The 15,755-nt window shown below is 39.7% G+C and overlaps 1 protein-coding gene across 1 annotated transcript in view; it reads right to left on the bottom strand.

The window, feature by feature from the left end:
• Positions 1 to 15,755, bottom strand: part of ACACA (acetyl-CoA carboxylase alpha) — a 1,007,059-nt gene that overhangs the window by 802,106 nt on the left and 189,198 nt on the right. The window contains exons 13-15 of the mRNA XM_053706820.1: positions 9,214 to 9,377; positions 564 to 714; positions 351 to 454 (exon numbers count right to left, since the gene is read on the bottom strand). Coding sequence (XP_053562795.1) covers positions 351 to 454; positions 564 to 714; positions 9,214 to 9,377 — 419 coding nt within the window. The remainder of the gene's footprint in view (positions 1 to 350; positions 455 to 563; positions 715 to 9,213; positions 9,378 to 15,755) is intronic.

Raw genomic sequence — 15,755 nt, 5'->3', positions numbered from 1 at the left:
GTATCTTAGGCATCTTTGGGATTTTTTAGAATTGAACTGAAAAGATTTGTGTCGAACTAATATTTCAATAATTTATTGTTTTACTATATGATATCCATTTTATTTTGTCTTCTTTCCTGATTTTGCAGTTCTGGGTATGCAGCATTTTTTATAACGTTATAAAAATGAGGTTCACAATGCCTAAGTTTTATATTTCTAAAATCATTTTAAGCACAGACTCCCATATGCAAACATTCTTCAAATAATTATATATATATATATATATATATATATATATATATATATATATATATATATATATGTGTGTGTGTGTGTGTTTAATAAAATAAAATTTTAGGTTGATCATTTACCTTTCCAGAGAGTGCAGGAAATTTGATACACTATTCCGAAGGCCAACATCTGCTACATGCAGAGCCCCACAAACGACACCAAGCATGGTGTCTGGACGCTCAGCCTGCAAATCAAGAAAAACATAATTATATATCCCTAACTGAATTGGTACTCAGCGCAGGATCCTTGAGAACAACATTGGTAAAACTTGGGGCATCTTAAATGTATAGTACCTGCACTTTTTCTGAAATGAGTCTATCCAGCCAGCCTGTGTCAATACGATTCTGCTGAAAACTTTCTGTCTCCAAAAGTTTTATCAGATACTCCACTGTAGTTCGGAAATCTCCCCGAATGGACAACTCCTTCAAAGCTACTACCAGGTTGCTAAAAAATAAATATATATGTATTATAGCTTCTGAAATCACAGGGATACAATGACAATCTGCTGCTCGCTTTGAACACAACATAAATGGGACAGTGGCCAATATTTAATTAAACACGCTTATGAAACCAATATCTCCCGAAAAAACAGCTTGCCAAATACGAGCACGTGGTGACGTCACAAAGGGGCTGAGCCTGGAAGCTCAGTGTAGCGGCTAGGGAGCTGGATGGGGGAAGGTTCTTCAAACCCCTCAATCTCAGCTCCCATAGCAGTACAAACCTCCAAGACCCCTAATTTGAAAGAGAATCCCCTACTTCTTCAAATGATGGTACCCCACAAACGAACTTTTAAAAATAAAGCAGAAAAAAACACATGGTAATGTGCTTGACAATTTTATGGTCTAGATTACAAGTGGAGTGCTAATCTATCGCGCGCCCGCAAATAGGCAAATTTGCCTGTTTGCGGGCGCGTGATAAATAACCAGCCATTACAAGAATATAGACATATTAACACAAAACATAATTTATGCTTACCTGATAAATTCCTTTCTTCTGTTGTGTGATCAGTCCACGGGTCATCATTACTTCTGGGATATTATCTGCTCCCCTACAGGAAGTGCAAGAGGATTCACCCAGCAGAGTTGCTATATAGCTCCTCCCCTCTACGTCACCTCCAGTCATTCGACCAAAGACCAACGAGAAAGGAGAAGCCAAGGGTGTAGTGGTGACTGAATTATAATTTAAAAAATATGTACCTGCCTTAAAAAACAGGGCGGGCCGTGGACTGATCACACAACAGAAGAAAGGAATTTATCAGGTAAGCATAAATTATGTTTTCTTCTGTTATGTGTGATCAGTCCACGGGTCATCATTACTTCTGGGATACCAATACCAAAGCAAAAGTACACGGATGACGGGAGGGATAGGCAGGCTCATTATACAGAAGGAACCACTGCCTGAAGAACCTTTCTCCCAAAAATAGCCTCCGAAGAAGCAAAAGTGTCAAATTTGTAAAATTTGGAAAAAGTATGAAGCGAAGACCAAGTTGCAGCCTTGCAAATCTGTTCAACAGAGGCCTCATTCTTAAAGGCCCAAGTGGAAGCCACAGCTCTAGTGGAATGAGCTGTAATTCTTTCAGGAGGCTGCTGTCCAGCAGTCTCATAGGCTAAACGTATTATGCTACGAAGCCAAAAAGAGAGAGAGGTAGCAGAAGCTTTTTGACCTCTCCTCTGTCCAGAATAAACGACAAACAGGGAAGAAGTTTGGCGAAAATCTTTAGTTGCCTGCAAGTAGAACTTGAGGGCACGAACTACATCCAGATTGTGTAGAAGACGTTCCTTCTTTGAAGAAGGATTTGGACACAAGGATGGAACAACAATCTCTTGATTGATATTCCTGTTAGATACAACCTTAGGTAAGAACCCAGGTTTAGTACGCAGAACTACCTTGTCTGAGTGAAAGATCAGATAAGGAGAATCACAATGTAGGGCTGATAACTCAGAGACTCTTCGAGCCGAGGAAATAGCCATTAAAAATAGAACTTTCCAAGATAACAATTTTATATCAATGGAATGAAGGGGTTCAAACGGAACACCCTGTAAAACGTTAAGAACTAAGTTTAAACTCCATGGCGGAGCAACAGTTTTAAACACAGGCTTGATCCTAGCTAAAGCCTGACAAAAGGCCTGGATGTCTGAATTTTCTGACAGACGCCTGTGTAACAAGATGGACAGAGCTGAGATCTGTCCCTTTAATGAGCTAGCCGATAAACCCTTTTCTAAACCTTCTTGTAGAAAAGACAATATCCTAGGAATCCTAACCTTACTCCAGGAGTAATCTTTGGATTCACACCAGTATAGGTATTTACGCCATATTTTATGGTAAATCTTTCTGGTAACAGGCTTCCTAGCCTGTATCAGGGTATCAATAACCGACTCAGAAAAACCACGTTTTGATAAAATCAAGCGTTCAATTTCCAAGCAGTCAGCTTCAGAGAAGTTAGACTTTGATGTTTGAATGGACCCTGAATCAGAAGGTCCTGTCTTAGAGGTAGAGACCAAGGCGGACAGGATGACATGTCCACTAGATCTGCATACCAAGTCCTGCGCGGCCATGCAGGCGCTATTAGAATCACTGATGCTCTCTCCTGTTTGATTTTGGCAATCAATCGAGGAAGCAGTGGGAAGGGTGGAAACACATAAGCCATCCTGAAGTTCCAAGGTGCTGTCAAAGCATCTATCAGAACCGCTCCCGGATCCCTGGATCTGGATCCGTAGCGAGGAAGTTTGGCGTTCTGGCGAGACGCCATGAGATCTATCTCTGGTTTGCCCCAACGTCGAAGTATTTGGGCAAAGACCTCCGGATGAAGTTCCCACTCCCCCGGATGAAGAGTCTGGCGACTCAAGAAATCCGCCTCCCAGTTCTCCACTCCCGGGATGTGGATTGCTGACAGGTGGCAAGAGTGAGACTCTGCCCAGCGAATTATCTTTGATACTTCTATCATTGCTAGGGAGCTTCTTGTCCCTCCTTGATGGTTGATGTAAGCTACAGTCGTGATGTTGTCCGACTGAAACCTGATGAACCCCCGAGTCTTTAACTGGGGCCAAGCTAGAAGGGCATTGAGAACTGCTCTCAATTCCAGAATGTTTATTGGCAGGAGACTTTCCTCCTGACTCCATTGTCCCTGAGCCTTCAGAGAATTCCAGACAGCGCCCCAACCTAGAAGGCTGGCGTCTGTTGTTACAATTGTCCAGTCCGGCCTGCTGAACGGCATCCCCCTGGACAGATGTGGTCGAGAAAACCACCATAGAAGAGAGTTTCTGGTCTCTTGATCCAGATTCAGAGTGGGGGACAAATCTGAGTAATCCCCATTCCACTGACTCAGCATGCACAATTGCAGCGGTCTGAGATGTAGGCGTGCAAAGGGTACTATGTCCATTGCTGCTACCATTAAGCCGATCACCTCCATGCATTGAGCTACTGACGGGAGTTGAATGGAATGAAGGACACGGCATGTATTTAGAAGCTTTGTTAATCTGTCTTCTGTCAGATAAATCTTCATTTCTACAGAATCTATAAGAGTCCCCAAGAATGGAACTCTTGTGAGAGGCAAGAGAGAACTCTTCTTTTCGTTCACTTTCCATCCATGCGACCTTAGAAATGCCAGAACTAACTCTGTATGAGACTTGGCAGTTTGAAAGCTTGAAGCTTGTATCAGAATGTCGTCTAGGTACGGAGCTACCGAAATTCCTCGCGGTCTCAGAACCGCTAGAAGGGCACCCAGAACCTTTGTGAAGACTCTTGGAGCCGTAGCCAATCCGAATGGAAGGGCTACAAACTGGTAATGCCTGTCTAAGAAGGCAAACCTTAGATACCGGTAATGATCTTTGTGAATCGGTATGTGAAGGTAAGCATCCTTTAAATCCACTGTGGTCATGTACTGACCCTTTTGGATCATGGGTAAGATTGTCCGAATAGTTTCCATTTTGAACGATGGAACTCTTAGGAATTTGTTTAGGATCTTTAAATCCAAGATTGGCCTGAAAGTTCCCTCTTTTTTGGGAACCACAAACAGGTTTGAGTAAAACCCTTGTCCTTGTTCCGACCGCGGAACCGGATGGATCACTCCCATTAATAATAGATCTTGTACACAGCGTAGAAACGCGTCTTTCTTTATTTGGTTTGTTGACAACCTTGACAGATGAAATCTCCCTCTTGGGGGAGATAATTTGAAGTCTAGAAGGTATCCCTGAGATATGATCTCTAGCGCCCAGGGATCCTGGACATCTCTTGCCCAAGCCTGGGCGAAGAGAGAGAGTCTGCCCCCCACTAGATCCGGTCCCGGATCGGGGGCCCTCGGTTCATGCTGTCTTAGGGGCAGCAGCAGGTTTTCTGGCCTGCTTGCCCTTATTCCAGGACTGGTTAGGTTTCCAGCCTTGTCTGTAACGAGCAACAGCTCCTTCCTGTTTTGGTGCAGTGGAAGTTGATGCTGCACCTGCTTTGAAATTCCGAAAGGGACGAAAATTAGACTGTCTAGCCTTAGCTTTGGCTTTGTCTTGAGGTAGAGCGTGGCCCTTACCTCCTGTAATGTCAGCGATAATTTCTTTCAAACCGGGCCCAAATAAAGTTTGCCCCTTGAAAGGTATATTAAGTAATTTGGACTTAGAAGTTACATCAGCCGACCAGGATTTTAGCCACAGCGCCCTACGTGCCTGAATGGCGAATCCTGAGTTCTTAGCCGTAAGTTTGGTTAAATGTACTACGGCCTCCGAAATGAATGAATTAGCTAGTTTAAGGACTCTAAGCCTGTCCGTAATGTCATCCAGCGTAGCGGAACTAAGGTTCTCTTCCAGAGACTCAATCCAAAATGCTGCCGCAGCCGTAATCGGCGCGATGCATGCAAGGGGTTGCAATATAAAACCTTGTTGAACAAACATTTTCTTAAGGTAACCCTCTAATTTTTTATCCATAGGATCTGAAAAAGCACAGCTATCCTCCACCGGGATAGTGGTGCGCTTAGCTAAAGTAGAAACTGCTCCCTCCACCTTAGGGACCGTTTGCCATAAGTCCCGTGTGGTGGCGTCTATTGGAAACATCTTTCTAAATATTGGAGGGGGTGAGAACGGCACACCGGGTCTATCCCACTCCTTAGTAACAATTTCAGTTAATCTCTTAGGTATAGGAAAAACGTCAGTACTCGCCGGTACCGCAAAGTATTTATCCAACCTACACATTTTCTCTGGTATTGCAACAGTGTTACAATCGTTAAGAGCCGCTAAGACCTCCCCTAGTAATACACGGAGGTTTTCCAATTTAAATTTAAAATTTGAAATATCTGAATCCAATCTGCTTGGATCAGAACCGTCACCTACAGAATGAAGCTCTCCGTCCTCATGCTCTGCAAGCTGTGACGCAGTATCAGACATGGCCCTAGAATTATCAGCGCACTCTGTTCTCACCCCAGAGTGATCACGCTTGCCTCTTAGTTCTGGTAACTTAGCCAAAACTTCAGTCATAACAGTAGCCATATCTTGTAATGTTATCTGTAATGGCTGCCCAGATGTACTAGGCGCCATAATATCACGCACCTCCCGGGCGGGAGACGCAGGTACTGACACGTGAGGCGAGTTAGACGGCATAACTCTCCCCTCGCTGTTTGGTGAAATTTGTTCAATTTGTACAGATTGGCTTTTATTTAAAGTAGCATCAATACAGTTAGTACATAAATTTCTATTGGGCTCCACCTTGGCATTGGAACAAATGACACAGGTATCTTCCTCTGAATCAGACATGTTTAACACACTAGCAATAAACATGCAACTTGGTTACAATCTTATTTAACAAAAACGTACTGTGCCTCAAAGAAGCACTAAACGATTAAATGACAGTTGAAATAATGAACTGAAAAACAGTTATAGCATCACTCTTTAAAAAACAACACAACTTGTTAGCAAAGGTTTGTTCCCATTAGTAAAGTAACACTAATTAAATTTTTAAAACACAGTCACTACATAAGTCTCACAGCTCTGCTGAGAGAATCTACCTCCCTTCAAAGAAGTTTGAAGACCCCTGAGTTCTGTTAGAGATGAACCGGATCATGCAGAAAATACAAGAGTAACTGACTGGAAATTTTTGATGCGTAGCAAAGAGCGCCAAAAACGGCCCCTCCCCCTCACACACAGCAGTGAGAGAGAAACGAAACTGTCATAATCAAAACAAGCAAACTGCCAAGTGGAAAAATAATGCCCAATATTTATTCACTCAGTACCTCAGAAATGCAAACGATTCTACATTCCAGCAAAAACGTTTAACATGAATTAAATACCTATTAAAAGGTTTAATGTACTTTTACAGAGTAATTCCGGTGAAATACCATCCCCAGAATACTGAAGTGTAGAGTATACATACATGACATGATAACGGTATGGCAGGATTTTCTCATCAATTCCATTCAGAAAATAAAAACTGCTACATACCTCAATGCAGATTCAACTGCCCGCTGTCCCCTGATCTGAAGCTTTTACCTCCCTCAGATGGCCGAGAAACAGCAATATGATCTTAACTACTCCGGTTAAAATCATAAGAAAAACTCTGGTAGATTCTTCTTCAAACTCTGCCAGAGAAGTAATAACACGCTCCGGTGCTATTGTAAAATAACAAACTTTTGATTGAAGTTATAAAAACTAAGTATAATCACCATAGTCCTCTCACACCTCCTATCTAGTCTTTGGGTGCAAGAGAATGACTGGGGGTGACGTAGAGGGGAGGAGCTATATAGCAACTCTGCTGGGTGAATCCTCTTGCACTTCCTGTAGGGGAGCAGATAATATCCCAGAAGTAATGATGACCCGTGGACTGATCACACATAACAGAAGAAATATATACTACTTCCTCCCTTCGCTGCGCTTAGGTGCAGAACAAGGCTCCTAATGGAGCCTACGGAAGCATGCTCTCTTGAGCGCAATGCTTCCTAGCAATGCAAACGTGAGCTCGCTTAACTTGTAATACCAGCGCACATTAGGGTGCACTGATATTACTCAGGGGAGCACTAATATTGCTTAGTGCTCCGCTTGTAATCTAGCCCAATATGTGCGATAAAATAACCTGTAATGTGTAAAGACCTCTAATAAAGTTTATTTTCTAGTACATAAGTCCCTCCCTAAAAAAAATAATATGAATTATGTTTGTATAGTCAGGTGATCACTGTGGTAACCGTAAACACCTTGCAAGAAAAAAAAGGTGCTTTTATTTCTGTAATGAAAAATGGGGCTTCTCTAATCTATATTATAACCCCAAAAACCTGTATGGGCCCCTATTTCACATGTGCCTACCCCTGAGGACAATTTAGTAAGGTGATCACAGTAACAGCAGTGGTCACTTGGCCAATCTCTGTATTATTTACTAAAATCTAAGAACAATTTATACATTTATTTATTTATTTACAGAGTTTGCTGCAGCTATATAATTTGCCATGAAATATAAATGAAATAATGGTACATTGTGAATCTGCTGGGCCTGCTGAAAAAAAAACCAATATATAATTTGTATGGGTCACTAATTGAAATTTGACTTACAATAGGGTTTAAATCCAGGTAGCAAAAAAGATAAAAAATGGCTCAGCATTGGGGTGAAAAAAAGGCTTAGCAAAAAATGATTTGAAACAGTGAAAAATAACTGCAAGACTAAGTAGTTCACAGTGGCAAAGTCTTTATGAATTCTGCACGCTGGGCCTAGGTGATTCCACACATAAAAAGCCCCGGAGCACCCACAGCCAGCCCTTTTGTTCTATTTAGAGGGACTATTTTACCCTAACAAAACAGACGTGAATATTTTGCAATTACAAACATTTACATAAACCATTTGCAAGTTTTTTTCTGAAGTGTTTCGGTTGTAATTATTGTTTTTCTGCATTGCCAGTAGGTTCATGTGCGTGTATTAGGTACCTTCATGCAACTAAAGATGTTAAATGGCGAGAACATTCACTAACAAAATGGTCGAAAATATAGGTCAAGTCATTGAATTCCGGACATGACCTCACTTTTTCAAAGGATCCCCCTAATTAACCTCATGAGAATCTAGGAATCTGTGCCATGATATAGAGGAAATGCAAGTTGTATTCTTGTTAGTGATTGCAATAATTTTGTGATCGTAAATATGAGATTTCCGTATTTTAGAGTTATTAACCTTATACTTCTATTGTAAACTAAAATTCCCACCCCCACTGGGGGTTAATTAGTGCTACTGTCTCCTACAGTGAAAGCAGCAGCATTTAAACGGGCACAATTAGCTATTTTAGATACAAAAATCTCTATTTCCCTCCCAAGTGTGGGGTTAATTAGCTATCATATCATGTTTACATAGCTTTTCTACAGACAATACAACATTATTCATATTTTCAGTATAGGTGGTGGTTTCAACAAGCACAATGAGAAAATAAAGGTAAATTAGATGTTTACAAACCATTTCATACACTCCAGCATCAAAAATGGAACACATTAAAGGGGAAAACATATTTGCAGTTCAAGGTCCCTTTAAGCAGTGCATAAGTTAAAAGTAATTGTATACCTGTCATTTTTAATACTGAAAAGTCGAGTTTTGTGCTAAATATTTTTTTAATATTTGAAGTATATGCATAGTGTATATCAGCAATTAAGGACTACATGAAAAATAACAATTTGCGTTGTTTTCAGTGCAAGGACACCCCCCCTAAAAAGTCTAACATATTTGTATCTTATATACTTTGCTATGATTATTTAAACAGAGCTATAAACTACATCCTGCACTGATCAAACAATCAATGTGTAGCATGTTGTGGGATCTACAGAATGTACTTGTCTCTCCAAAACATTTTCAGAGCTAAAACTAAAAGGAAAACCCGGCAAAATAAAATTACAAATTGTGGTTTAGTTTGCCTAACTAAACTTTATATAGGGGAATAACAATTTGAACACAATGTTCCTTTAAATAAATTAATCATAAAGAATGAGCAATGGCGTTACTCACGAGATAGCTTCCTCTCTATTTTCTCCCCAGGAGAAACAATGTCCAAACTGAGAATCTGCAAATTCATGAAGGCCCCCAGCTGCAGCGACACTGAAGTAGCCCCACACATTCTTGTTACTGCGGAAATTCAGTTCTTGTACAGTTCCTGAGCTTGGTTTAAACCCCTGAAAATAATATATATATATTGTTTTTAAGTTCACTGGATAAGAATACAACATATTTAGGCAAGTACTGATGCCATGCACACAATACAAATACACCAGTTTTCATGCAAAATTTAAAGATACATAAAAATGCAAAATCAAAATACTATAACATGTTTGAGCATTAATTGCACTGTTGCATGCATACAATTGCAAAAAGGTTAAACACTAAGCCTGATGAAACAGCCACTGGTGGCTGAGAAACGCGTTGCTATTTATTTAAATTTTTAATAAAGTAAGTTATTACTTTCCACTTGTTACCTGTTTATATTCTACTCCATTTCCCTACCAATCTGGTATTTGGACAACTGTGAGTTCCTTAACTGCTGGAGTTTAAGTCTACTGGGTGGCCATATTGATCCCAGCTTGCCTCTGCAGCACCAAAGGAGGTGCTCCACCTATTGTGAGTGAATTTAATATATTTCCACCACTCATTGTGAATCTACAGTACTAGGCCATATAGGCACCCTTTGTGTTTTATATTATCCTCTACAGATTACTACACTCTGATCGGAGGCCAGTCTTCTGGGTGACTGCTATTGATCCCAGACTGCTCCTTCCACACCACCAGGGGTGTCTGAGTACATCTGAGTGAAACCATCACCTCCATTATGCTGATTTTTATCTCTCAGTATTAGGCCATGTGGCCAGGGCCGTCTTTAATATTGACTGGACCCTGGGCGAAATTTTTTTTGGGCCCCCCCCCCCCATGCAATTTTGCTCTCCACCCCAACATCCCAAAAAACAACTAAATCATTTTTTTTTTTAATTATCAGCCCAGCAGTGGATTATCCACTTCTGAGCTAATCATTTAGAAATATGAAATAAATGGCAATATGTGAAACTGGACCTAAGCAGTACTAATAAGTAAATAAATATATAAATTCCTCCACTGTGGATTAATTTAATATTCTTTTGAATGTGATTCTGGTGTGAGGTTAGCTGGTTAAAGAGATTTAGGGCAGCCAACAGGAGCAAAGCAAGGTAAAGACTGAGGAGGAAGCATGGAGGTGCAGTATAAGTTTACTGACTGGAACAGCAGAACTACTATGGGAAGCTGTAAAATCTGAGACAGAGAGAAAACAAAAACTATAAAAATAAACCGTACATTAATGTGTGAAGTATCAGCATGACACTATACATCTGCCACAGCAACACATGTCACTTCTTTGCTAGGAATAAGTTCCCTCTCACCTTGCACTAGACAATGCTGCATGGGGAGGGGTGTGTGTGTGCACTCACTTATTCTTCCCACTGACACCTTTCTACAAAGCACTGTTCCCCTAACAAACTTCAGTTAGTTGATCTTAGGGCCACAGCAGAAAGAGCAGGGCTAAGGGGACCAGCAGACTGGATGCTGTCTGTCCAGGGCTGCATGGATACAGTGTGAGATGAGTCACACAGCCTCAAGACTGAAGAGAGCAGTGTATGCAGCTGCACAGATGCTCAAATCCTTACGTGCTTGCCGCTCCAGCTTTCTGCTGCATGCGCTTACAGTCAGCCCTACCCAGAAACAATCCCTACCACCAGAGCAGTTACCTGGTAACAGTGGTAACCCCAGTAGGACCTTTTATGAGGCAGTGGGAATAGCTGGATGCCGAGTTAGGGCTTTGCATTCAGTGCTGCACAGTGCACATCTAAAACAGCACATGGCAATAGCTTGGCATATCACATGACACCGGCACGGTCTGGCACAGTTTAAAAAAATATATATATAAGCAGAGCACTTTTGACTGTCACAGTATTAGGACTGAATGTGTGTGTTCCCCATTTCAAATCAGCAGTCTGGTATGAACCATAAAAAAAAAATTAAAAATTTGTTTGTTTTTTTTTTACTCTTGGGCCCCTCAACAGAAACTGGGCCCTGGGCAGCTGCCCCTTTTGCCCTGTGTTAAAGACGGTCCTGCATGTGGCGCTTCTGTCCTTCTCTATCCATTACATTTGAAATATGCTTCCTCAGAGGACAGCTCTTTTGGAATACTAGTGAATCTTGTCCACTAACAAAGTATCATATGAATATGAAATAATGCCCAAATCACTGTACAACACTTTTGAAAACTCTTATGTCTGTATCTTTATTATATGGAGACGCAGTTGTGCTGTAATATAACAATATTACAGAATCACTGCAGCAAAGTAAAAACTGGACAAGGTATAAAAATAAAATGCTCTTTTTTTCATTGGAGAATTTTATTCTTAAACAAAATCTCTGCAAATAAATCAACCACATATAGTGCAAAAAAGTGTGTAATGATTGTGCAAACAAATGCTGAAGGTGGAAATATATAATAATAAAATATATATAATAAAAGTGATAATAATAACCAATGTGATTATTCAGTGGTTATAAATAACAAAAAATAATTATCAGAATTGGTGCCTAACTTATATGTGCAATTAAATAAGTGTCAAAAAAATGTATACAATGATAATGTGCAATGATAATGTGCAATTACATGTGTGATAAAAACCAAGCTGAAATATACTGCGAGTATCCGTTTGATCCTCAAAAAAGAGCTTTAAATGTGTCCTCCAAAAAGACATGTGATATCCAAAATCTGTAGACAACCGGTTTCCACAGCACCAGTGAATGAGGAAAAAAGTTTAACAAACTTGTCTTTTATTAATCCATTTCAGCTTATACAAAGCACTGGCACACAGCAGCATTAAGCGACATTTCGGGCTGTTAACCCTTACTCATGCTCATCAAGGGTTAACAGACCGAGAGGTGTTTGCAGTGGCCCTCTACCACGTGCATCAGGTGTGTGCTGTCTATCATTTGGGAACTGTCTTAGATATCTAAAATCTAATACATTTATTCGATAACAAAACTACTCAAATGAAAATGGATACAATGATAAAAGGATACAAAATACAATATACAATTGGGGCCGCAGTTAAAATTCAAATGAATAAAAATATTGATTTAAACTAATTACACATAATATAAAATAAAATCACAGAGAGCCTAGGGATAAAGACTTTAGAGGAAGGTCCGATATACAAATCCTATCATTTGAGGAAAGCAAAATGTCCCAGAGGTGATGTGGTCAAACTTGGAGCTCTTTATTCCGATATGGGCCCTCAAAACACAAGTGCCATCCGAAGCTTGAGGATGGCACTTGCATGCTGGAAGTATCTCTGTACAAGCATTTCTTGTTCTCTAAAGTGTTTGTGCAAACTCTCAAGACAAGAAAGCACATCTGATTCTGTGTCTGCACCTGAGGGTCTACGCTGGATAACACAAACCTAAATGTGAGTACGGATATACTCTTAAGCAATATTGCTGTAGACACTGCATTAAGGAGTTCCTCTTTCCCATCAACAGAACCCAGTGGCGGTGTTTTGAGGGCCCATATCGGAATAAAGAGCTCCAAGTTTGACCACATCACCTCTGGGACATTTTGCTTTCCTCAAATGATAGGATTTGTATATCGGGCCTTCCTCTAAAGTCTTTATCCCTAGGCTCTCTGTGATTTTATTTTATATTATGTGTAATTAGTTTAAATCAATATTTTTATTCATTTGAATTTTAACTGCGGCTGCAATTGTATATTGTATTTTGTATCCTTTTATCATTGTATTCATTTTCATTTGAGTATTTTTGTTATCGAATAAAAGTATTAGATTTTGGATATCACATGTCTTTTTGGAGGACACATTTAAAGCTCTTTTTTGAGGATCAAACGGATACTCGCAGTATATTTCAGCTTGGTTTTTATCACACATGTAATTGCACATTATCATTGTATACAATTTTTTGCTCATTCATTTTTTTGACACTTATTTAATTGCACATATAAGTTAGGCACCAATTCTGGTAATTATTTGTTGTTATTTATAACCACTGAATAATCACATTGGTTATTATTATCACTTTTATTATATATATTTTATTATTATATATTTCCAGCTTCAGCATTTGTTTGCACAATCATTACACACTTTTTTACACTATATATGTTTTGAGGAGTCTTTTTTGGGAGACACTCCCCACTTTTTTGATTGTTTGTGTGAGTATCTGAGCTGGTCAAATTCATTAGTAATATAAAATAAATCAACCACACAGTTAAGCACACACAGACATTTACGCATTGCTGTACTTAAAGGGACACTCAAGTCAAAATTAAACTTTCACGATTTAGATAGAACATGTAATTTTAAACAACTTTATAATTTACTTCCATTAACACAATGTGCACAGTCTTTTTATATTTACACTTTTTGAGTCACCAGCTTCTACTGAGCATGTGCAAGACTTCACAGAATATATGTATATGCATTTGTGATTGGCTTATGGCTGTCACATGATACAGGGGGAGTGGAAAAAAGCATAACTTTGAAATTTGTCAGAAAAAAAAAATCTACTACTCATTTGAAGTTCAGACTAAGAGCGAGATTACATATATGACGCAGGCTTTAGCGTAACTGCTGAAACCCGCGTCGCTTGTAAATTCCCCCTGCACATCGGGGAATCACATAAACCCGGCCGGCAGTTCATAAACTGCCGTAAGTCGAATAAACTATCAGTCTTGAAATGTGCGTAAATACAAATTTCTGGAGTCGCGAGTGACTTACGGGACTTTAGAAACTGCCGGTGCCTAAGAAAATAAAAAATAAAAAGTCAAATTTCCCATAAAAGTTTAACACGCCTCCCAAAAAAAAACCTGACAAGTAAAACCCCTATATCCGCCAACCCCCCACAATGCAAAAATACCTAATTAAGCTATTAACCGCTAAACCGCTGTTCACCCATATCGCAATAGACCTAATAAAAGTATTAACCCCTAAATCTGCCAACCCTAACATCGCAAATCTACCTAAAAAAATCTATTAACCCCTAATCCGCCATCCCCACACAACGCATTAAACCTAATTACACTATCAACCCCTAAACCACCAACCCCCCCCCCACATCATAATTAACCTAATTAAGCTATTAACTCCTAAACCGCCAACCCCCCACAATGCAAATAACTAATTTAATTACTAAGCCCCCTAACCTAACACCCCCTAAATTAACCCCAATTACATACATTTTAATGTTACAATTAAAATTAAAAAACCTAACATTACTTTAAAAAAAAAAATTAAATTTTTTTATCTAATATTACAGAAAATAAGTTTAACATTAAATAAAAAATAAACCAAATGTTCAAAAATAAAAAAAAATAAACCTAATACCTATGAAAATAAAAAGCCCCCAAAATAAAAAACAACCCCTTATCTAAACTAAACTACCAATAGCCCTTAAAAGGGTCTTTTGTAGGGCATTTCCCTAAGTTAAACAGCTCTTTTACATTTAAAAAAAAAAGTCCCCCCTAACAGTAAAACCCCCCCACCCACCAAACCCCCCAAAATAAAAAACCTAACACTAAAAAACCCTAAAACTACCCATTGCCCCTAAAGGGGCATTTGTATGAGCATTACCCTTAAAAGGGCATTCAGCTCTTTTACTACCCTTAATCTTAATAAAAAAAAAAAAAAAAAATCCTAAATCTAACTCCCAAATAGGTACTTACAATTCCGGAAGTCCAGTGGAGAAGGTCTTCTTCCAGGCGGTGAAGTCTTCTTGGAGGCGGCAATATCTTCTTCCAGCGCGGCAACCTCTTCTATCTTCATCCAGGACCAAGCCGGCGTGGAAGGGGAGGTGACCGCGGAACAGAAGACTGGCAACCGGAGAGTCATCGAGCATGGAGATTCTCTTCGTACAATCGTCGCCGCACACTGAAGATGAAATGCAAGGTACCCGTTTAAATATGGGGTACCTTTCATTCCTATTTACTGAAAAATTTAAATCAGCCAATAGGATTAAAGCTACTGAAATCCTATTGGTTGATTTGAATTAGCCAATAGGATTTCAGTAGCTCTAATCCTATTGGCTAATTTAATTTTTTTTTTGCAAGTTACCCCATATTTAAACGGGTACCTTGCATTACATCTTCAGTGTGCGGCGACGATCATACGAAAAGGATCTCCACGCTAGATGGCTCCGGGGTCGCCGGTCTTCTGTTCCGCGGTCTACTCCACTCTGCGCCGGTTGGTCCTGGATGAAGATAGAAGAGGTTGACGCTCTGGAAGAAGATATCACTGCCTCAAAGAAGACTTTCTCTGCCGGACTTCAGGAACGGTGAGTACCTATTTGGGGGTTAGATTTAGGATTTTTTTTATTTTTAATTTTTTTTAGATTAGGGCTTTTAATGGGCACTGTAAAAGAGCTGAATGCCATTTTAAGGGCAATGCCCATACAAATGCCCCTTTAGGGGCAATGGGTGGTTTAGGTTTTTTTTTTGTGTTAGGATTTTTTATTTTGGGGGGTTTGGTGGGTGGGGGGGACTT

This window comes from Bombina bombina, chromosome 3, assembly GCF_027579735.1.
Source record: "Bombina bombina isolate aBomBom1 chromosome 3, aBomBom1.pri, whole genome shotgun sequence".
NCBI classification, from domain to species: domain Eukaryota; kingdom Metazoa; phylum Chordata; class Amphibia; order Anura; family Bombinatoridae; genus Bombina; species Bombina bombina.
Note: the sequence above shows the minus strand (reverse complement) of the source record. Positions and strands in the feature narration are given on the sequence as shown.